This window comes from Arvicola amphibius, chromosome 1 (genome assembly GCF_903992535.2).
Source record: "Arvicola amphibius chromosome 1, mArvAmp1.2, whole genome shotgun sequence".
NCBI classification, from domain to species: domain Eukaryota; kingdom Metazoa; phylum Chordata; class Mammalia; order Rodentia; family Cricetidae; genus Arvicola; species Arvicola amphibius.
Genome location: NC_052047.1, coordinates 117,604,570 through 117,627,868, shown reverse-complemented (window position 1 = coordinate 117,627,868; position 23,299 = coordinate 117,604,570). Strand labels below are relative to the sequence as shown.

The 23,299-nt window shown below is 40.3% G+C and overlaps 1 protein-coding gene across 10 annotated transcripts in view; it reads left to right on the top strand.

Moving 5' to 3' along the window:
* The window catches only part of Sox6 (SRY-box transcription factor 6), a 371,593-nt gene that overhangs the window by 186,471 nt on the left and 161,823 nt on the right, over positions 1-23,299 (top strand). For all 10 annotated transcript variants that reach the window (XM_038332186.1, XM_038332161.1, XM_038332179.1 and 7 more), the window contains one exon: positions 929-997. In XM_038332186.1, coding sequence (XP_038188114.1) covers positions 929-997 — 69 coding nt within the window. The remainder of the gene's footprint in view (positions 1-928; positions 998-23,299) is intronic.

The following is a 23,299-nucleotide window of genomic DNA, read 5'->3' as shown; positions in this document are numbered from 1 at the left end:
TCCTGGCTTTTGGAAATAGGTAGAAGGAGGGACTGTTAATCACAAAGCACTGTGGAATTGTGTCCTCCTGGGTGCGATGCTCTTGGGCTCTCCATGTCTCCTTGTTTCACAGTTCATGCTCTGGAAGAATCCTTTTCAGAGCCTAAGGCTATGGTCAGTTGTGAGGTGGGCAGTGAGTGGGCAGACAGGGAGCATCTGAACTCTGACTCCTGGTTAGTTAGGCAGCAAGCTCTGCCTTCTTATGAAAATCTTTGCCCTCCTAAGGGGCAGATGTGATCTCCAGTAGAGTTTGGATTTCATGACTAGTATTTCTTTATATAGACCAGATAATTTTTCCAGATGCTGAGTTTGGTTGCTGTGTAAAGCGAGGAACTACAATACCTGTATGCAAATCCTGTACTATAGAACAAGTGCATCGCTGTCCTAAAAATGCTTTGTAGGTCAAGAATGCCATCCAAACAGCTATTTTTTATTGTTAACTATGTTTTTATGTCCCTCTGAGAATATTTGTTAGTGTGCCAAGGTCAAATGACATAAATAGACCGGTGGCACATTAGGAAGCCCTTTGTTGCAGATTTTACTTTTCCCAGCCAGGCTAACCTCTGGACAAAAGTGGTCAGGATTCTCCTGTTTTATTCTGGAAGGATCTAGTTTCCAAAGTTCTGTGGTTTCCAACCAGTCAATGTAAACTGAGAAGCTTGCTCTCAGTTAGAGCACAAGACTGTAGTTTGCACCTCTGGATAAAGTAGGAGCACCCCATTGGCTCAGAATCTTCTCCTTTCCTCTCTAGTCCCACTGCCTCCATCCAAAGGGAGTCTTTCATACGGAGGAGCAGTAAAGCATTTGTGCAGTAGTAGGAGAGATGCAGAGGTAATGGCAAAGGTGCAAAGCATTTCATTTTAACCTAATGTAACTTTATTTCTGATAGATCGCAAGACAACAGCAGCAACTTCTCCAGCAGCAGCACAAGATTAATCTCCTGCAGCAACAGATCCAGGTCAGTGTGTTTTATTACCTCATCTGATTATCCAATGTACTTCTCCTTGAAAATGGAATTTAAGGTGTTGTTGTAAATGCACGACTGTCTTATCAACAGTGCCAGTGTGTCTGTTATTCGAGGATGATGTGGTACACAGTTGTTGTCCAAGGGGACAGCTGGGTGGTAGTCACAGCATTCTCTGGTATGCTATGTGAGCAGAATACACTTACCCACCCTCCGCAGCCCTGCCTTCTTCCATTTGCCCTAATGCCACCAAGCTAAAACTTCCTGGTTTCTAAGGCAGTATACATAGATGGCTGTTTTCACTGCTAAAAGCCACTTTCTGCTTTGTGTTTTATTATATAATAGGGTCACAGAGAGAAGATTACTTTTATTTCCTCATTAAAACTTGTTGGGTCAATTCTGAGAAGAATCTGGGAAAAGCCTGGTATTAATTTCTTTCTTAGCAAGTTCTAGCTGCACTGTCTTTGGATGCTAAGGAAAACAGACTGAGAAATGAACAGTGGCCTGTCTTCAAGGAGCTTACAATCCACACAGAAAAAAAAATGTTTCTGAATAATTGTAACCTATTTTGGAGAAGTCGAGTCATTATTTTTATTTTTTATTTATTTTTCTAGTGGCAATATAAAAATGTGCAGTTCATTACAGGGTCTGCGAAGGAAGGTCTGATTTATGTTGTTCCTTTAGACACTTAATAAGTAAATCAACTAACAGCTGTTTCAGATAGGTAGGGAGAATGCCTTCTATTTCTGAATAGAAACCTAATTGTGTGAATTGTAGAAAGTGCTAGAATAAGGCACTGGTTGTCTAGATTAACCTGCAGAACATTCATCCCAGAGCTATGCTTAGCCAACCATAGAGTTTTTCTCTTGTTTGTTGTATTTTCTAATCTGCTGGAATCTAGCCCACTACAGCTGAGCCAGTGTCTTCTGAGGCTTCTCAACACCTTTACCGAGGCTGAGCACCTTTACTGAGTGCCTTCTTGCACACCCAAAGCACCAGTGACATAAACTCATAGTTCCTCTAATGTTCTACTGTATTGATGAATGCCAGTAATTTTAACTTAGATCTTTCCTTCATTATGTTAATCATTCTTAGTGTTCTGGGCACCGTGACTACACTGAAAATTCCAACAGTGTCTGAAGAGGTACCTCTCTTCAATTTAGCTTTTTGTTTTGTCAACTATACTTTGAGGATTTAGCTGGAATGTGTTGTCTGGTTTTGTCCTGATTTTGTATTCTATATTCAAATCCACATTTCAAAATCAAGATAGAATGTCTTTTGCATTTTGATGGTCAGACTTCACAATTAAATCTGGGAATAATTTCTCATCTCTTTCATGCCTCATGCTGAGGTTCTTAATTACATGGCTATCCAGGTGTCCCCTTGTCTGCACTTATTAAAGTTTCCAGTGTATTTCCTACTCCTGGGGTTAAGATTTTTAGTCTGTGGTTTCATACATGTTTCTCTAGCTTTCTCCAAGAACTCAGGGTGTTAAGTAATATGATAAGTTAGTTCCCTTTCTGGACTCTCCTATAAGGGTATGTATTTCTAATATATTCTGCTTTTTCATCCAATGTTATTTATGCGACTGACAGTCTTGATTGGCATCTTTCCATGCTCCTGAAAACCTCAGATAAGTAGCTGTCAGTTAGTAGTATTTTTATGAATTAGTATAGTTATTAATTACATATGGTTTTATTGTTGTAACATGAAATTGATGTGTTTTAAGTAAATATGGGACACGATCTTAAAATATTAATCTTAATATTCACTTTAAGAAGATAAGAGATCCCATAGCTCAGCTGGTAAAATGCTTGGCACGCAGCATAAAGACCCCAGTTCCATTCTGAGAACCCTACTTAGAATCCCAGCACTAGGGAAACAGAGACAGGTGTACTCCTAGGGTTTGCTGGCTAACCAGATATAGCCTCAGTGGTGGAAGCTCTAGGCCAATGAGAGACCCTATCTTAATAAAATAAAATGGATAGCGCACAAGAAATAGCATGCAAGGTTTACTGTTAGCTTCCACAGGCATGTAATACATGTGTATGCATGCTCCCCATACATACCCACTCGAACATACATGTGCACGTGCGCGCACACACACATTCACACACACATACACACACAAAGAGAATATAAACTGTTTTCCAGTGGATTTTTAATTATCTAATTTTGACACATTTTTAATTATTTAAATTTTAAAATATCTAATCATCAATTGAACTCAGAAATCAAGTTATAAAACAGCAAAGGTACACAACGTCAGTGTTAGACTCATTTTAGGGATCTAGATTTCTTTCTAACAAGAATCCGTGCTTTTCAAAACAAGAGAACAGTAAGGCTAATGTTTCCTGTTCCTTCTGTCCTGGCTCCTGCTCCACGACTATCTTGTCAGCACTTCTCTTATCGGTGGGAGACCATTCTAAGAATATTTCAAATGCTGAAAACACTCCTTGCACAAAACATATTTATCTCTGACACTTACAAAGCAAGTTTTGATATTCAACCTTTCAGCTAGTTCTTTGGGAGAGTACACGAGTTAGCTGTATTTTTAAAGATAGTTTATCACCAGCCATAGACATAATTTTATTTATAAGATTACAATTGGGTTAATTTTCATGTACTTTTGGAGGGAAAATGTGAGAATAAAAGCTAGTTCAATAATAACTTTTTTAAAAATCACACAAAGGAAAATATGTTTCCATCTTAAACAGAACTAACCAGATGATTAAAAATTAAATCAACCCCTTTAATGTTTTCTTTTTCTGTGACAGAGTCTCACTATGTAGACCAGGCTGGCCTAGAATTTAGAGAGATCAACAATACTGCATCCCTAGCTCTGTGATTAAAGACCAGTTTAACTGCTTTTCGTAAAGTTCCCAATTACTCCAAAGGCAATTTGAAAGGTTTAACACTTTTAACATTCTACAATCTTGAGTCCTAGAACCTGTTAGCCCACACATTCAGCAAGAATTGCCTTCATAATCAGCTATAGGCATTAAGTTGCTATATTCAAGACATTATTCTAATTTGTTTTTCAATTGGCAAGCTTTAGCAGAAAGGGAAAAGTGTCTAAACTCTCTTAACAACTGCATATAAACACATCTGGACCTGTAAAATGAAAACCATGGTCTTTCATTAGAATTAGGAAAAGACATTATTGAGATGGTATTGTAAAGGTTCCATGAGAATTTTCTGTGTAATCATTCAGAACCTGTATGTGCAATTGAGATAATTTTTCCTTTATATTTTTCCTCTTTGTGCATATATATATATATATATATATATATATACGCACACACACACACACACACACACATACATACATATATATCATAATTTTTCTTGGTGGATCCTAACTATACTTTTTAAAAGATTCTTCTAAGACTGTGTAAGTAGAGTTAAAAAATATGAATGATTTTGTGAACTTTTAAAATAGTTTTCATGATCTAATGTTTACCATTTAAAAAAAATCAGGATAATAACTTATGTAGATGGAGCGGCGGGGCTGCATCCCGCCATCCGGCTAGCTTTACACCCAAAATAACAACACACAAACTGTATTCATTTAAACACTGCCTGGCCCATTAATTTCAGCCTCTTATTGGCTAATTAACCCATATTTAGTAATCCGTGTAGCACCACGAGGTGGTCGCTTACCAGGAGAGATCTTAACCTGAGTCCATCTCGGAGAGGAGAGGCATGGCGACTAACTGAGCCATCTACCTCACTTCCTTCTTCCTGTTCTGTCTACTCTACCCACCTATTAAATGGGCCAAGGCAGTTTCTTTATTAACGAATGAAATCAACACAAACAGAAGACTCTCCCACATAAAACTTAAATGATAACACAGTTTAATGTTAACAGATGCTGTTGGCCTGGCGAACTCAAATCCACTGTGTCTTGGGGGGAGCTGGTTATCCCTCGAAGTTGTTACAATACTAAGTGAATCTCCTCAATGGAACCCAGGAAAAGTCAGGCATGATTTATATTCCCAGGACAGCATGACCAAAAAATGTAAAGCTAAGAGCTCATGGAATGTGGGTCTTCCTACTTGTCAATGTTGCTTCTTAATGCTGTAATTCCAAAGGAAGATACTGGCTTGATTCATTTCAACCCACCTTCACTAAGAGCTGCACTGTGGTACCTCAGCCAGTGTTCTGAAGTTCTTTATTCTTGAGTTATGTGAACTGACACACAAAACCCAGTTTTGATGTATCGAATTGTTGTTATAGTGTTTTAATCAACTAGTCAAGGGAAGGCTTTATTAGATGGAAAAACATTTTATAAATCCAGATACCTTGATTTCCTTATGCATTTCTTCATCTAGTCTCATTTGGCCATATCGTAGGTTAGAATCAGAGAAGTCATTCTTCATGGATACAATATCCTATACTGTGGCACCTGCACCCTGTCATTAGGATTACATTTAACGATGGCATCTCATGCTGCAATTTCATCTTTGCAACAGAGTCCAGCTCATTAAAATAACTTTGTGAAAAAACTTACTTTTCTAAAGATGTATGGAGTTACCCAATTATCAAAGTCTTTTCAGACAGGGTTTAGAGTCAATCAAGTGGTCTGACTTCAAGACTGACTAAAGAATAGTCTCCTATGGATGAACTGACTGCTGGGGTTTCCTCAGGCGCTTGACTTTCTGGACAGCAAGAGCTGATGTCAGTTCATGCACCATATCTTCTTGAGTAAAACTGGGAAACTTGGAATCATTATCTCTCTATTTTATGATAAATATCCAAATATTCCTTGCCCCCATCCATCATTTCAGATACATGTTAGGTTGGAACTCAATCTATAGAGAACCAGGAACAAGTGCCGTGCTGTTTCTTTCCAGAGATTTTGTTATGCTGGAAGCCTTCTCTTTTAACTGCTGTAGGACCCCCAAATTGTTTTTCATGAAAGATTTATTCTTTTATTATGAGCACATGAATATTTAGTATTTTCATATCTGGTATTTTCTAGTTTAGTCATTCCTACATGCTGTTGTTTTATTTCATGTGTGCATTACTTGTGTGGTAGAGCACCAATAAATGTGTGTTCTCCTTCCCCTGTGAGTTAATCAGAGATATACAAATATTCTAAGCAAGAACATGATTATCTTAAGCAATCAAACATGGTGGTTTGAGACAGCCTCTGGCTTTGAGCTAAACTTTGCCTGTGGCTCCCTTCAGCATGATTAAGTACAGACATTTCAGGTATCTGCTGAGCAGGATAAAGGACTACCTTTGTATGTGAAGTAGTTGTCTAAAGATCAGAAATAATTGCTTTGTACATTAGCCTTCATGGCCTGCTTGACCTGGTTAATTAATTTTTTGCTAGCATAAAATAATAGATATATATTTAAGGATATGCTTCATCGTTAAGTATCTAATTGACCTCTAATTTTAAGAGCTGGGCCTTCCATTTATTGTCTTTCCAAGATGGCTAGAGCAGAGCACAGTCAAGAGCTGGCTTCCACTCTCAGGCCAGCTTAGGTTTGCATCTCTTTTCTAACTGCATTTAGGGTTGAGAAGCAGAAGGCAATTACATGGCTCTTGTTTGGGCTCTAGCAAACAGTCTGGTTCTGTGTGGTATCGATCGGTAATGAATCTCCTTCCAAAAGCCTTGGAAAGAAGCAAATAAATCCATCGAAAGCAATTTGATACTTCTATTGGCATTGTACATATGTCTGGTAGTCTCTTGCCATTGCAATGAAATAAACAAAGCTTAGAAGTCTAGGATTAGCCCCCAGCTTCAGCAAGCCCTTAAAATATCTTGTAATTCTATCTTCAATCATGAATTAGCCAAGAAAAACAGACCCTCTCTCCTCTCTCTCTGCTGTGTGCTGTTTTCAGTTGCCCACAGGCAAGCTGTGGTGATCTTCTTTGGAAGTTTAAAACCAAGATAAAAATGCAAATCTAATTATTTCTTTTCTGTAATATAATTAACTTTTAAAGTAATGATAGATGCTCTATAGCCTGCTTCAAACATTTTAATAATGAAGTTTCTAGATTATAAAGAATAGGTAAAGCTGCTGTAATTTGTGAATTGCAAAGACTGTAAAAGCTAAAATGACAAAGTATTAAGGTGGTTTAAAACTATACATTAATCACTCTAGACTGTTTGGTTTTGAATGGGTCTAGAAATAAGAAGAGCATAGACAAGATCCTATAAGATGCTCTGCAGACTTAATCCACTAGCTACTTCTTTCCAAATGTGGCCTGTGCAAAGCTGCTAGGCAGGGGAGAACTGAAGGTTGTAAGTCGGGTTTTTCCTGTGTGTGCTCCTCCCCTCCTTTACCCTGTCTAGTCTACACATCCCTATCTCATCAGACCTGTTCACCTCTCAGATCCTAGATCTCCAGCTTCCCAAATCAGAGATTCTGAAAACTCATGGAAGCCAGAGGCTTTGCTTCTTACTTGATATTCAAGTGCTAGAAAGTCTCCTCACCTCCTAGGTAGGGCACGAAGCTTCCCAGTGGGCAAGATGATTCTAGTGGTTATTAGCAGGTGACATCACACAACGCTGACTCGGTCTTATAAGAAGAAGGCCACTTCTTTCTTCTGTTTGTTTCTTGGTCCTCTTTACACTGAGTGTGTAGTAGTTTTGAATAAGTCTTGAGTTAATCTCATCACCCTCCTTCCTGTGTGTGTGTTTGTGTGCGTACGTGTGTGTGTGTGTGTGTGTGTGTGTGTGTGTGAGAGAGAGAGAGAGAGAGAGAGAGAGAGAGAGAGAGAGAGAGAGAGGTATATGACAATAATGGAATAACATAAATATCATATATATGTATATATATATATATATATATATATATTCTTTTCATTATTGTCTTCTTTGGAGATGAAATCTCACTGCATAGTCCACACTGGCCTTGTACTCTCAGTGATTCTTCTGCCTCGGCTTCTGAGTGCTACCATTAAGAACATGGGCCACCACATATGTCCTCTGGTTATTTGCTTATTTATTTCCTTCTAGAATATTTTTTAAAAACATACTTTATTGATTCTGAGCACTCAGTCCTTGATAGTCAATACTTTGACCAGTTATGAGAGACTGCCCACTGTAAAAATAAGCTTCTCTGACCAAAGTTGAGAGCAGCAAAAATATATGAATATAAATAAATGCTTAGAAGGCAGTTTGACAACATGGCCATTTAACAAAACAATGCTAAGTTCCCTCACTAGGTTCAATGATCTTCTTTGTCAAGGACTTTTGACCAGGTTTATAATAACAGCCTCAAAATCAATCAGATAGAAGTTTATTACTCCATAATAATCATGCCACTATTTCACATATTGCCTAGCATGTTAGTATTGTAGCACGCAAAGTCCACTACTGGATTAGACCATTGGTGGCTTTTCCAGGAGCCCGAATAGCATCCTCTGGCATGGCGGAAGCTAGCCAGCAGGGACAGAGTTTCCTGCTTAGTTCAAAAGAGATTACAGGACATTCCATCTGAACTGAACCTCCACCTGACGATAGATGAAGAAAATGACAGAGCCCCACATTGGAGCACCGGACTGAGCTCCCAAGGTCCTGATGAGGAGCAGAAGGAGAGAGAACATGAGAAAGAAAGTCAGGACCGTGAGGGAACCTCCAGCTGGCGACAGATGGGGAAGGTGACTGAGCCCCACATTGGAGCACTGGACTGAGCCCCCAAGGTCCTGATGAGGAGCAGAAGGAGCGAGAACATGAGGGAGAAAGTCAGGAACGAGAGGGGTGCGTTCACTCATGGAGACGGTGGGACAGAGCTAATGGGAGATCACCAACTCCAGTTGGAATGGGACTGATGGATCATGCGACCAAACCCGTCTCTCTGAGTGTGGCCAACAGCGGGGGCTGACTGAGAAGCAAAGGACAATGGCTCTGGGCTCTGATTGTTCTTCATGGACGGGCTCTGTGGGAGCCTTCTCAGCTTGGTCGATCACCTTCCTGGACCTGGGGGGAGTTGGGAGGACCTTGGTCTTAGCATAGAGTGGGGAACCCTGATGGCTCCTTGGCCTTGAGAGGGAGGGAGGGGAGGTATGGGTGGAGGGGAGGGGAGGGAAGGGGGAGAAGGAGGGGAGGGAAGGGGGAGGAGGAGGGGAGGGAGGGGGGAGGAGGAGGGAAGGAGATGGAAATTTTTACATATAAAAAAAATAAACCATGAGGAAAAAAAAAAGAGATTACATGTTAGTGGTTCTTAATCTTGTTTGCACTTTGTCATTACATGGAACACTTTTAAAAGTACTGACGTCTCATGCCCATGTCAAATACTTTGATTTAATTACTTAGTTAGGATACAGTCCCAGCATGGGCAAGGCTAAAAGTTCTTTGTGTATAATTATAATAAGAATTGAGAAGTGTTGACCTGTACATGGTAATATGGGTTACACACTTAAATGTGAATTCTAGGTTGCTTAGATTTTCTTTGTCCATCCAACTCTCCAGCCATTCATCCACCCTCCCACTCACCCACCCATCATCCACCCATCTATTGATCTATTCATCCATCTATCCATCCAAAAGTGTAGAGGATTGGGACATAGATTAAAAACTAAATGAGTAGTTAAAATATACTTTTATCTTTGGTCACAGACACTTAGCTTCCTAGCAATCTTAAACAGACTGTATATGAAGTAAATAACTGTGGCTAGTTTTTCTAGTAGTTTGACTTTTAATTTTTGTAGCAGTATATAAAGAACACAAGAAAATGATGGTGTTAGATGTATGGTTTTAGGAGACAGTATATTTAAAAATGAAATATGGTCTTATAAAAAGAGACAAAAAATATTTAGTGATATTTCAGAGACTATCTGGTTTACTTTCAGTATTGTTCTAAACAGATTTTTTTTTAACCAGCAACATGAACTATTCCTCACCCTGACATATTCTTTATGGGCTGGATAGATGGCTTAGCAGTTAACAGTGCTTAATCAACAAGCATAGGATCTGAGATCAAATCCCAGCATCTACATTATAAGCTGGGTGTGGCCATGCTCATGCCTGAAACCTATTTTTGTAAGTGGTGGAGACAGAAGATTGTTGGGACTTGTTGGTCACCAGCTAAATTCCAAATTCACTGAGATGCCCTGTCTCAAGGGAGTAGGACGCAGAGAGATAGACAGGACACTCTGTCCTGCTGTGAATATATATATATATATATATATATATATATATATATATATATATATATATGTGTGTGTGTGTGTGTGTGTGTGTGTGTGTGTGTGTGTGTGTGTGTGTGTGTATGCACCTGCATACCACATATGCGTGTATATCACACATACTACATTCACATATATACTCATCCAAAATTCTGTTTATTTAATTAGTTAATTTTGAGGTGGGGTCTCAATTAGCCCAGGCTACCCTAGAACTCCCAATGTAACTGAGGATGACAATGATGTTCTTTTTTTCATCTCCTGAGTGCTGGGATTGCAAGTATGAGTCACCAGGCCTTGTTTATTTAATGTTGGGGGTCAACCCAGGGCTTTGTTAATGCTAGGTAAGAACTTTAACAAATCTGCTACATCCTCAGCTCATTACCTGTTGTTTTCTTAAAGTGTTTAAAATTATAAAATTGACTACACTTTACCATTCATGACAAATGCAGAAGTCTAGGGACATTTAAAGCTAGATTCCTGCCCATAAACCAACCAATCTGGATTCAGGCATGCTATATTAGAACAAGGGCAACTGGTACAGAGTTTGGAGATGAATGAGTCAGGATGCACGTGCCAATCCAGTCAATAATTAGTTTCGTAGTCTGTTTTACTATTTATTATCTGAGAGACAAGTTACTTTAGATCCATAGGCCTGCATTTCCTCATCCCTAGAAATGGATGATTATGGTACTTTATAGTAGTTTTGAGGTTAGAGAAAACTGGGAAAGGCCCTAAGGAAGCCCATGCCTAGTATCTGTGTCTGTGCTATCGTTAGTGCTGCTCCTGGATGGTGGGTGAGGGGTACTTTCAGAGCTCCTAGAGGAGAAGCCGCTATGGGCCTATTTTGCAAGTGCACACATGTAATTCTGTGTAGAAACACACATGTGCATTCAGAACCTACAAATTGGTGATGTGAATAGAAGATAATCATTATGTAACATTGTAATTAATTATTATCTTCATATTGACTAGAGGCAAAGAAAGAACAACCACTTCCCCTGGTTGCCAAATGAGAGCTGTTCCCATTGTCAGGGAGTGAGGCTTCTCAGGCAGGCAGAAATGGCCAACTGAGAATGAGTGCTGCCTGGAGATGATCAAGAGGGAGCAGGGTATTTTATTCTGGAAAATCAGGGTCCAATCCTCAGCTCTCATGCTAAAACAGGCCTTGCTATCAGATCGATAGTGCTTGAGAAATTAGGATAGTAAACGAACCTTTCCAATTTATTTTATAGCTTTGTAAACACAGATGAAGTTGTGCAGTATGGCTACCAGACACGGAAGACCTTGTCTAACATAAAGTTGTTGATATAAATCTTACATGTGCCATCTCCCATAAGTCAAGTCCTTGCCTGGCTTCTGTGAGTTATATCTACACTTAGAATTTAAGAAGTTAAACAGTATGCATACCAGGCTTGAGAGAGGGGAATAAAAATTGATATACTGTGTGGGACTTGATGGAGCACAAGGGAATACCCTCTGAGTTCTGAGGGACGTCCTGACGTAACCATTTTTAATTCATCTATAGTAATTCCCACTCTAAGTTATTAGCGCCAGAGTCCAATATTTTTCCCTATTCAAAAATAAAGAAAATAAATTATGTAAAACCAGAAATGTCTCTTGCCCAGATCCTATGTCTATTTCATCCACCACCCAGTCCATTAAGAATGTAAAGTTGGACCCTTCAAGGAGGAAATTTCAGTATTTCCCAGATCAGAATGAGACTGGAGTCCATCCTCAGTCAAGTGCAGGCTTGGCTGTTGTCACCTGTGTATTTAAGTGAAAGGATTTTCTCTTAGAATGTCTTGCCTGCAGTAGCTGAGATTAATATGGTGGCAGGCTCTCCACTGGGCTAGCTTGACTGCTGTTGGGACAGACTGATGGGGAGCAGGCTAGGTCTATTATGTGCTAGAATTATCTCATTTACTCACTCTTCCTTATATAAAAGTATCTTCTTTTTATATATCTTCTTTAAATATAAATGTATAAGTATATTTATTGATATATCGTCTTTATATATAAATATATAAACGAATATTCATTTTAGGGAAAAAAGATTTGAAACTGATGTCAGTTTTTTTTCCACAGTAGTCACTTCAGGAAACAGTGTCCCAAGTGAACAAAACATTTCTTATTTACTGTTACCAGAATACTGGGGTTTCTGAAACTGGATTTGGCAGAAGTTGTTTGTAAACACTGAAGAATCAGTTAAATATGGGGTGCTCTGAGGTTATTATGCTTGGATGCAGCCTGGGGAGGCAGTTGGAAACTGGGAACTTCCACGAGAGAAGGGACCCCAGCTGACAGGGCAGGCAGGTGTCTGTTCAGTGAAGGGCTTCTTCTCAGTCATCCTGTCTGCCCTCCCTTCTCCTGACTTGCACTTCAGTGCAAACACTGAGCTCTGGGCAGCTTTATGCTGGAGTCTGTGGCTCGAAAGAGAAAACGTAGTGTAGTGGCAGATATCAGAGCTCCAGTGTCCAGGAACACAAAAGTTGGTTTCAGAGATGGCTATTTTGTGATTAGTGGTGGCTTAAAAAAAATCTGTATACTACTCCACTGAAGTCTTTCTGCCGTGTCTGTGTCCCCAGGTGTCTGTGTCATGTGGCAGCAAGATAAAGTGGAGGCACCATTTACTGACCTGGGATTTGTCTATGGCAATAGTGCTCCAGAAGTATGAATTACTCGGTTCTAGAGGTTAGCCTTAGAGGATCAGGTTGCCCAGATTAGTATCACAGTCATGGAAACAGCATGCACTTACCACTTGAGAAATTCCAGCTCCTTGCTGACTGTCTGTAATGCAAGAGCAGAGGGCAGCACTCTGCAGTGGGGTGTCCGGGGTGTCCGCACCACAGCTGTGTTTCTGCTGAGATTTTTCTGACTTCATTCTGATTGGATCATTAGATTCACTGGGTTCCAAGAGGCCCCACACAGACCCCATTTTAGGATGGGGGATATTCTTGGAATTCCTAAGCCCTGGATAGTCTCTCGTGGGCGAGAGGTCAGACTGTAGTAGTCTGTAGAGTGGGTAAGTTGAACTCTGTGACAAAGACTTGACTTCCATATTGATGGCATTGGTCCTTCATAGTGAGATGAATCACTGACTAGTAACCCTGATTTGTGATGTCCTCTCTGTACCCAGTCCTATACATGGTCATTAAGGCAAATGTGTTTGAATAGTAGACTTAAGTTATCTGTTGTTTTTAGTTTAGAATTAAATTTTTTTCTAAGTGCTTTTATATAAAAAAAGTTTGTTAAAATTAAATGTATATTGAAAGATCTTTAGTATTAAATTAAATTTATTGCCTATTCAGTTTTTAATGATTTTAGATGATGTTTATAGTATAATATTGCTTGGAAAGAAACACAGGATACAATAATGCAAAACCAGTACGATCTTATAAGGTTACATAAAAATAAGCCTTAAGAGAGAGCCTGGGGGAGAATGTAGTGCTTGCCTGGTTAATGTCGTCATTCCTCTTTCAGGAAAGACTGGCTGTCAATCTTGTCATCCTGTGTCTGCCCTCTTCATATGTAATCCCCACCTCTTAGGACAACTGGACAACTGCCTGTGGTTGCTGGTTGCTTCCGCAGAACTCTCAGAGGAAAACAGTCTCCAAATAGCTTGCAAATATGCAGGTCAAGTTTTTCCCAGTGTTTGAAACCCATTTTTCCTGATTCCTGCACCTGTTTCTGACTAATTCTCCTAACTTTGCCTGCAACAACAAGTTCATTTTATGTACTTGAATAATCTTCTTGGCTCATGCAAGCTATCACTTTGTCACCTGTAGAAGAGGATTCACGATGGTGACTGCACTGCTTTCTGTAGAACTTATTCCCATCTTGATGGGGTGCCTGAATACCCAAGTTGGAGACAAAATAAAACCAGGGCAGAGACAAAAGATTTGCTCAGTGGCAGAAGGAACCCCAGACTTGGATTCAGCCATTGGTGCCTGGTCTTCGCTCTGGCCTACTGCTTGATCTTCAGATATTCTGCTTTCCCACATTTAGAACAAGGGTTCCAGACCCTGCCTCTGAAGTTCCAAGGAGCTGTGATTCTGGGTGAAAGGATGGACATGGGTCCCTAGAGGAAAGGAGAGGTCATGGGCATTCTTGCCAATAAATCTTGAGGACAAATGCCATGTTGACCGTAGTAGCACTGGCCATGTTCACAGAGGAGGATGCCTCTGTTGTAAAACAAGGAAGCGCTTGGAATCTTGAGGTCCCTTTGTGGGACACTGCGATGGACTGCAATGCTTGCTACCTAGATGCAGTCTATGGGGCTTTTTAAGAAAACTTCATTTAGGAAGAGGACCATAAATGCCTCCTTTCAGGGGACAGCAAACAAATCTTGCCACTAATGACAAATTCCTGGCACTAGGGATCCATAATGGAAAGGGTGACTCAAACTTAATTTTAGTGTTACAAGTAAAATATTACAATTTTTGGGGAAAATTCACAGCTTTCCAAGGTATTAATTGCAGGAAATTACAACACATCCCACTGAAGTGTTACGTCAATGGCATACAGAGCGTACAACAGCAGCACTCAGAGCCCTTGTTTTCATCCTCAGCTGCATTTTCATTTGGAGAGAGATGTTAAGTGATTGGAACTTCGTCTAGCTCTAGGGGTGGGTGGAGTGTGGTTCAGTCAGTGAAGGCCAGGTCTCCCACGTGCTTCCTGGAAGTAGGTTTCCTGTGTCGACAACGTAGACAAGGATCCTTGTGGCCATTTCTTCATTTGCAGCTAGTTATGTTTCATTTTCTGGTACCAATGAATTTTCCAACTACAATTTATTTATTGGTTTGTATGATGAAAATATAAGAGAATTTCATTTCTGATGTGTGGTAGTGCTTAATATGGTTTTCCGATTTCTTCCCATTTTGTTTGAAGTAAATAGGGTAATTACTCACTAAAATTCTAATATATTTCAGGGCTTTAGGGATGAATCTAAAACAGAACCATATAATGTTCTATTTAAGCAAATCCAAGTTCTTATTAGGCAGTTCACCTTAATGCTATTTTTAATAAATAAACTTTGTTTTATTTTTTCAAGGGTTATTTAATTTTTGTTGTGATGCCACATTCTGATGTCTGCCTCTGCCAAGACCTGCAGGATGTGATTGTGATTGTGCTTTAAATGTGAAAACAATTTGCTATTTGAAAATTGATAAATCCTCTTGGGAGTATGCATAAATGTGAATGAGAAGGAGTCTGATGTACTTCCACTTCTTACTTTCTTCTCTGCTGAGGCGGGTTTAGAGTTTATCTGTTCTTGCATAAGGCATTTGTACTGTGTACAACTGACTGATATCTAGGTAGATATGAATGAAGCAGACTTGGGAAACTGTGGCCACGCTGCTCCCATGGGTTGTTTATGGTCCCCATTAATTACAGGACTTTGCCATATATCCATTGGCTAGCTCTGGTTTTACTTATCAGATCCAGGCATGCTTTTGTCTCCTGCTGCTTAGGGTGAAGTCCTTGTGCTACCAGGTTCTTAGGACTCCAGAGTTCAGGGCATCTGAAGCATGGAAGCTGACAGCCCTAGAAAGATTAACACTGCTGTAGCAAACAGTTGGCATATTTACTCTCTCTCTCTCTCTCTCTCTCTCTCTCTCTCTCTCTCTCTCCCTCCCGCCCCTCTCTCTTTCCATATAAAACAGATGAGACAAGCAATTTACTTTTAAATGTAGTAGTCATTTTAGTCATTATGGACACATCTTTATTTTTTATAGCCCATCCCTTCAGTGCTTTTGGTAAACTGAAGACCCTTGAAGCATGGTTGATACTTTTTCTCCACAGCCTCCATGTTTATGCTCAGGGAAAGGAGTAAGGATGGGGTGAGAGGCAACACTCTGCAGACTGCCTCATCACCATCCCCCCCCCCCCCAGGACCATTGTGTATCCTGGGAAAAGAGAATTCAGGAAGGGGATTTGCTTGGGCTTCTAAGAAGGCTGTTGAGCTTTCCTAGTGGAAAGAGCTGGCAGTAGGCAGTCCTTGCCATCTCTGCCTTGAGAGATGTATCACCTTTGTATCCTGAGAGGTGAGGTATTGAATTTGAATAGGATAGCAAGTCTGTGGTGTTCTAGGCCTTTCCAGTTTAGTGTTGCCAGGAATGGCTCCTGTAGCTGGGCTTAAACCCAGCTGTGAGAGGCACTGGCATTTTACAGGATGAGTGAGCCAAGATTAAGCATCCACGTGGGAAAGATCTGTGGGAGGAAATCTGAGGAGACACTGCCTCTTCACTTATGTGGGCCACTTATGTTGGGACATTTTCATTACAAAAAAAAGCCTTATTACATTTTGAAAACAAACAATAGGAGGCTTTTTTTCCTTCCCAACTAGCTGTGAAGTTGTACAAGAAAAACACTGCAAACTGGCCGGGCTCTTATGCTCTACGCAGAGCAGATGAAATGATTCATTGGGTTTTATGCACATTCTGTGAAGGGTTAGCATTGCTAACAGAATGAGTGGCAGCCTTTGGGAGCTGAACAGACCCCAGGGACTAGTCTTTGTTCCTCTGGTCTTGACAGGCATGTGCCTCTGTTAAATGAGGGCTTAATTTCTCTCATATGTGAACAATTTCCAAGCCCAACAAAGGCAGCCAGGGCTGGAGCTGTTCAAAAGGACTAACACAGGAGGAAGCATTCTCGAAGGAAGAGGATGCTAAAGGCTAATTACTCTCTCTGCTTAGCCTCTATTTTATATTTTTCACTACTCAAGGTTTATTAACGTGGGTCTGCCACAAGTTTTTTTTTAGAGAAACATAAACACATATTAAAATTACAAGGGTATATTTTTATTCTCTGTGAAATAGCCATTTGCTAATCTCTGCTGTTTGAAGAGAGGTGTGCCCCTCAGCAGTCCTGGTGTATATCATGGAATATTAATTCAATGGGGGGGGGAGGGGAGAGGCCAATATACTTGGGATTTCTGTCTCAAGTGGAAGGAATTTAAACTATTTACTAAGTGGCACCCCTGGACACTCTGAAACTTTTCTTTTGACAGCACTGGCCTCAAATGTGGAGGGGTCTTTATGGCAGCGTTTTCTGTGAAGTTCAGGCTTTGAATCTTTTATTTGTCTCAAAGGGATTCTTATTGTTAAAGGGTGCAAGTGGGAAGTTGTTGTATATTTTTTTTGCTCTGTTCGTGTCATCACCAGGACTCCACACTAGGCCATTTTATCTTCATTAGAGTTGTACTGTGCCCCTCTACTTATATATCAGTAAGTTGTACAATGGGGACAAATGTCTTAAACCAGGACAGATAAACTCTGCACATGCCTCAGTAGAAAGGAAAACTGAAGAAGTACATCTTTCACATTTGGTCCTGTTTTTGACTACTGATCTTTAATGCAGAGGAGTGTTCTTTTCTGGATCAGAACCTTCCAGCAGATATCACGAGTGCTTGTTTAGTTTCAATGTGTTTGTATGGGAACATAGAAAATTATAAAGGTAGGGCTACTCAGGAGAAATAACATCTTTTGATTCATCATTGGTTTTTACAGTCTGAAAGCAGGGAATCCCAGTTCCTTGGGTTATTGTAAACTGTAAACTTTAGGTTACTGAAACTGGAGATCTCTCTAGACTCTGAATAAAGTAAGGGTTTATGATATGAAATAAATTACAGAGTACTCACAATAGATGTGCTTAAAAGTCTCCCCCAATACTGTCTACATTTAATATGTCTAACATAAAATCAGGAATTCTTCATATGTGGACTCTTGACACAAGCTCGAACACCTCATGCTCACTGCATGGAGCAGTGTTTTACTATACATGGTAGACTCCATGTGACAATAGAAAACTGGGACTTATTCGTTACGGTTGTGAGGATCTGATGGCATTTGACTAGTACGGTGGTCTTTGTGAATGCACTAGCAGGTGTGACAGAAAAACCACAACTTCGTGAAATAACTGTCTTGACGAGACTATGGGTGACTCTGCAGGAAATGGAAGATGGCTTTCCTAAGAGTGTGAAAATGTTGACCTGACTCAGGGAAGAAAAAAAGTAAAAGCTATTTCTTTTTATTTTTTCAGATAACTTTTTAAAAAATTGTTTATTTTTCTTTCATACTTTATATCCCAACTGCCTTTTCCCTTCCCTCCACTCCTCTCAGTCCTTCTACCACCTCCCCGCTTCCCCAGATCCACTCCTCCATTTCCCTTCAGAAAAGAGGAGGCCTCTCAGGGGCATCATCTGAACATGGAATAACAAGTTACAGTAAGACTAGGCACAAACCCTCATATCAAGGCTGGTTGAGGCAACTCAGTAAGAGGAAAAAGGTCCCAAGAGCAGGCAAAAGAATCAGAGATGCGCCCACTCCCACTGTTAGGAGACACACAAAAACACCCGCCTATACAACCAAAGCATATAGAAACACTAGCCCAGAGCCTTATAGGCTCTCTGTTGCTTCAGTCTCTGTGAGCACCTATGAGCCTGCTTAATTGATTCTGTGGGTGATTTTCTTCTGGTGTCCCTGATTCCTCTGGCTCCTACAATCCTTCCTCCCCTCTTCTGCAGGTTCTCTGAACTCTACCTAATGTTTGGCTATGGGTCTTTGCATCTGCTCTGTCAGTTGCTAGATAAATCCTCTCTGATGATGATTGGGCTAGGGTCTAGTCTGTGAGTATACAGAATATCATTAAAAACCTGTAGTCCACAAAATTGGAAAATCTAGAAGAAATGGACAATTGTCTTAATAAATATCCCTTACTGAAGTTAAATCAAGATCAAACAAACAATTTAAATAGACCTATAACCTCTAAGGAAATAGAAGCAATTATTAAATCCCCCAAAATAAATAAATACATTTATAAATAATCAGGGACAGATAGTTTATTGTGGAATTCTACCAGACTTTCAAAGAGCTGCTAATGCCAATGCTCCTCAAATTATTCCATAAAGGAGCAACAGAAAGAACATTCCAAATTTATTTTATGAAGCTATTTCCTCCCAAGTGCTTTTCTTTAGGAACCTTGATTTCTACCCAGAATGACTGTGGTTTATATGATAAAGAACGCTCTAGGTGTAAATGCTGCAATCCACTTAAGCTGACCAAGCCACATCTGCTCGAGATTGAAATGCATAAGATGATGAAAAATGTCTACAGGTTTTTAATGATATTCTATATACTCATAGACTAGACTCTAGCCCAATCATTATCAGAGAGGATTCATCTTGCAACTGATGGAGCAAATGCAGAGACCCATAGCCAAACATTAGGTAGTGTTCAGAAATGAGCCAAAAACATTCTAGCACTCTTACAGTTAGCATGTGTCAATTAAGTTAAGCTTGCTCCCCATTTTTATTAAGGAGGTTATCCCAAATTAACAGTCAATAGCCATTGGTAAGTCCCCCTCCATTCTTATGTTTCCGATTCTTATGTACAACACTGTTCTATTCCCATGTCATATGTGTCACTTGATTTCTCTTGCGCATCATAGAATTGCCAATGCTAGTCCAGTTCACCTCAAGTATCCCTGGTCTAGCCTCTGTTGTTTTCTCAGTCTTGCAGTTGCTAACAGGACTCTGGCTATACCTCATCAACAGATTGCTGATATGGTTTAAACTGCTTCTTCATCTTATGATCTCTGTCTCTACTTCACTCTGTGTATCTGCTCCAAAGTAGTATTCATAAAGTCATTTCTCTTCATTTCTCTTGTGCTTACAAGTTTCCAGCGGGGCCCTCTAGCTTCTAATTTTGAACTACTCAGCAGTTTTATCCTATGCTTGTACTTCTGACATCATTCTAGTGTTTGAGGGTAACCTCTGCCCCGCTAAGTTTCCATTGCAGCTGGGACAGGCAGACAGTACCCAAGGGTGAGTAATACAGAAAGCTAGAACAAGCTGCTTGGTGGACAGACCGGAGCTGGAGGAAGTGTGAGAAGGGGAACTGCAATTATAATAGGATGGGCAAGCACTGATTGAAAAGGTATCTGCACAGAGATCCTAAGGATTGAGAGAGCCAGTCATATGGATATGGAGGAAGACATTTTTAGGGTGAGGGAAGAGCATATGCAGAACTCAGAAGGCAAGTACGTCAGTCTGTAGGGAAGGAGTATAAGGGAGCTGGTGTGACTGGCAGACAGCAGTAACTCTAATGCTTTAGTGAGATGGGCAACCATTGAAAAGAAGGATGTGAATGGCTGATTGTGTTTTTTTAAAAAGATTTATTTATTTATTGTGTACAGTGTTCTGCCTGCATGTATGTCTGCACGCCAGACGTGGAGCACCAGATCTCATTACAGATGTTTGTGAACCACCATGTGGATTCTGGGAATTGAACTCAGGACCTCTGAAAGAGCAGCTAGTGTTCTTAAGCTCTGAGCCATCTCTCTAGACCCCTGACTGGGATTTTAATAAGATGTCTTAGTTAGGGTTTCTATTGCTGCAGTGAAATACCATGTCAAAAAAGCAAGTTGGGGAGGAAAGGGTTTATTTGGCTTACACTTCCACATTTCTTTTTATTATTAAAGAAAGTCAGTATAGGAACTCAAATGGGCAGGAACCTGGAGGCAAGGAGCTGATGCAAAGGCCATGGAAGGCTGCTCCCTACTGGCTTACTTCACATGGCTTACTCAGTCTGATTTCTTATAGAACTCGGGACCACCAGCCCAGGGATGGTACCATCCACAATGCACTGGGCCCTCCCTCATTGATCACTAGTTGAAAAAAACACCTTACAATTGGATCTTATAGAGGCATTTCCTCAATTGAAGCGCCTTTCTCTCTCTGATGACTCTAGCTTGTGTCAAGCTGTGCCAAGCAAGCTTATTGTGTGTCAAGTTGTGTTAAGCAAACTAATTCCATCTTGATCAAGATTTGGAGTGTTGTAAAGGACGTAAAGGCATCAAAAGTGAATGCAGGGAAACTACAAGAAAGGTAATTTGGCAAAGCCTGCTGGCTACTTGGACGAAAGCCACAGAAACAGTGAAAATGACTCGATATGTGATGAGAAGGTGGAAACAGAGGGACGTGGAGAGAACGTGGCGGGAGTCAGGGCAACGCCAAAGGTTTGGACCTAAGCTGATGGCCAAATGGAGCTGCCACTGAGGTGCGGTAGTTCACTGGGAGTTGAGAAGAACAGGCAACAAAGCTGGGCAATGGAGGGAGAGCAGAGCATCTGGAAGTCAGTGTGGAACTAAGACATTGAAGTAGTTTTAGAGCAACAGGTAGTCATGCTGAGCAGGCAGGAAGACACACAACCTGGAATTCAAAGGACTGGGAGTGTACGTGTAATGTGTGTCAGCATGTGATGGTCTTCAGAGTTCAAAGGTCTGATATCTTAAACTTCCTTCATGTTTTCTTTCATGGCTGAATTGCCTGTATGCAACCTTCTGACGTCTTTGTACTTTCCAATATGTGAGCCAGCTGTCACATTAATTTTTTACTTAGAATACCCATTGCAGTTGTTTGAATGAGAATGGTCCCTTTAGGGTCATAATATATGAACACTTGGTCTCTAGTTGGTAGAAATATTTGGGAAGGATTAGGAGTTCTAGTCTTGTTGAAGGAGGTGTGTAACTGGGGGCAAGCTTAGGTTTCTAAAGTCCACACCATTGCATTAAATGTCTCTACCTGGAGTTTGTGTCTCAAGATAAAAACTCTATAAACTCTCAGCTACTGCTCCGGTGCCATGCCTGCCTACCTGCTGCCATGTTCCTTGCCATGATGGTCATGGACTCATCCTCTGAAACTGTAAGCCCCAAATAAACTCTCCTTAAGTTTCCTTAGTCATTCGTCTTATCACTGTAACAATACAAAAGGAACTAAGACGCCCATCCATGTCCTCACATTGGTGTTTACTGCCTAAAGCCTTGGAGTTCTATTAAGGGCTGGTTCAATGAAGCCTTCACTGATCACCAGTGACTGGCACCTTTTAGCACAGTTCTCTTGTGGCTTTCCATGACCCTTGGGACTTTTCATAACACTTATCATGGGCATTGGACTTTAGCTACTTGTAAATGTTTTATCCTCCTAGAAGATAAGTGTTCATTTAAAGACGAGACAAATACATTTTCACAGTCTAAATAGGCCTGGATGGTGCATTTATTGCACATGGTGAAGGCTTGGTGGATATTATAGGATAAATGTGGTCTTCAATCATTTTAGTGGAAGACACCCATAATTACTCAGTTTATTTTTTTGTATGTCCATTAGTTACTGAAGCAAGTATTTTAAAAGCACATGTCCGAAACAAATTCTGCTAAAATATTTATCTTATGGCTCCGTGAGTGAAGTGGGCATGCAGGGGTTTGATGGGTTCTCTTGGTATTGACCTCACTGGGGTGAAGTTGTCCAATGTGGACATTCATTTGCTGACAAACTGGCTCTTAACATCAACTTGATGAAGTTATCAGTATGGATGAAATAACAGTTGGTGCATTAAAAACAATTGAACTGATCTGTTTTTGATGGACCCCAGTGTTCATTAAAATGCAACATCAAGGGCATCCCCAAAATGTGAGGTAGGTATTATGGTGTAGAAGTTATCACACCAAGTGGAACAAGAGCATTTTTGGAATTCCTGAGAAATCATACTGAGAAGTATTCCTCTACAAGTAAAATACCATTTCACCATAACACTATCTATTATTTTGTAATCAAGTGGAGAAAACTGTAGTTGTAAATGAATTAAAGAAAAAAAACTAATATGGATTCTGGGACCCAGACTCAGGTCCTCTGGAAGAGCAACAAGCATTCAACTGCTGAGCCATCTTTCTAACAACATTTTCTCCTATCTTTAAGACACATGGAGAGTTTTCATCATGGGATTTGATCTGGATATGTAGAAAGTTTCTTCCTTTTTAGAATTTTACTTTTCTTGACATGTGGTTTAGCCGTATTTTTTTCAAGAACAATGAGTGGTTCTTAATTTTCTGGAAGGTTAAAATCACATGTTCTGCCATTATGCATCATGTTTTTTCCTATAATGGCTCTACTCATTAAATTAGTTCTTTTATGAAAGATACAATCAAAATAGAGGAGGTCTTAGATTATATTGACTGGAAGGAAGTTGGCAGGAGGGTAGCATGGATCACTCACTTCCAGTGATGCTGTCCACGTACAGGGCTCGTGCATGTGTGTGACAGAAGCAGAGGTGCTGCCCATGTGCCCGCCACAGCAGGACCTCCTCTGCCTCGTCCGGT